Source organism: Merops nubicus, unplaced genomic scaffold (assembly GCF_000691845.1).
Source record: "Merops nubicus isolate BGI_N331 unplaced genomic scaffold, ASM69184v1 scaffold48116, whole genome shotgun sequence".
Lineage (NCBI taxonomy): Eukaryota > Metazoa > Chordata > Aves > Coraciiformes > Meropidae > Merops > Merops nubicus.
This window is the reverse complement of record NW_008613870.1, coordinates 1-527: the sequence shown is the minus strand read 5'-3', so window position 1 is coordinate 527 and position 527 is coordinate 1. Positions and strand designations below refer to the sequence as shown.

The 527-nt window shown below is 63.8% G+C and overlaps 1 protein-coding gene across 1 annotated transcript in view; it reads left to right on the top strand.

The window, feature by feature from the left end:
- The window catches only part of LOC103774603 (frizzled-9), a gene marked incomplete at both ends in the record, with an annotated part of 1,109 nt that extends 588 nt beyond the window's left edge, over positions 1-521 (top strand). The window contains one exon of the mRNA XM_008942014.1: positions 2-521. Within this exon, the coding sequence (XP_008940262.1) occupies positions 2-521 (520 nt within the window). The remainder of the gene's footprint in view (position 1) is intronic.
- Between the last annotated feature and the right edge of the window lie 6 nt (positions 522-527).

Here is a 527-nt window from a genome sequence, read left to right as displayed (position 1 = left end):
CACGGGGCTGTGCTACGTGGGGAGCATGGACGTCAGCGCCCTGACGGGCTTCGTCCTCATCCCGCTCTCCTGCTACCTGGTCGTCGGCACCTCCTTCATCCTCACGGGCTTCGTCGCCCTCTTCCACATCCGGAAGATCATGAAGACGGGCGGCACCAACACGGAGAAGCTGGAGAAGCTGATGGTGAAGATCGGGGTCTTCTCTATCCTCTACACCGTCCCGGCCACCTGCGTCATCGTCTGCTACTTCTACGAGCGGCTGAACGTGGATTACTGGAACCTCAGGGCCCTGGAGCAGGGCTGCCTGCACCTCCCCGGCCGCCGCGCCGCCAACTGCTCCTTGGAGGCCTCGGTGCCCACCGTGGCCGTCTTTATGCTAAAGATTTTCATGTCGCTGGTGGTGGGCATCACCAGCGGGGTGTGGGTGTGGAGCTCCAAGACGCTGCAGACCTGGCAGAGCCTTTGCAACAGAAAGCTGGGCGTGAGGACGAGGGGCAAGCCCTGCAGCGGGGTGAGCTGCGGCGGGG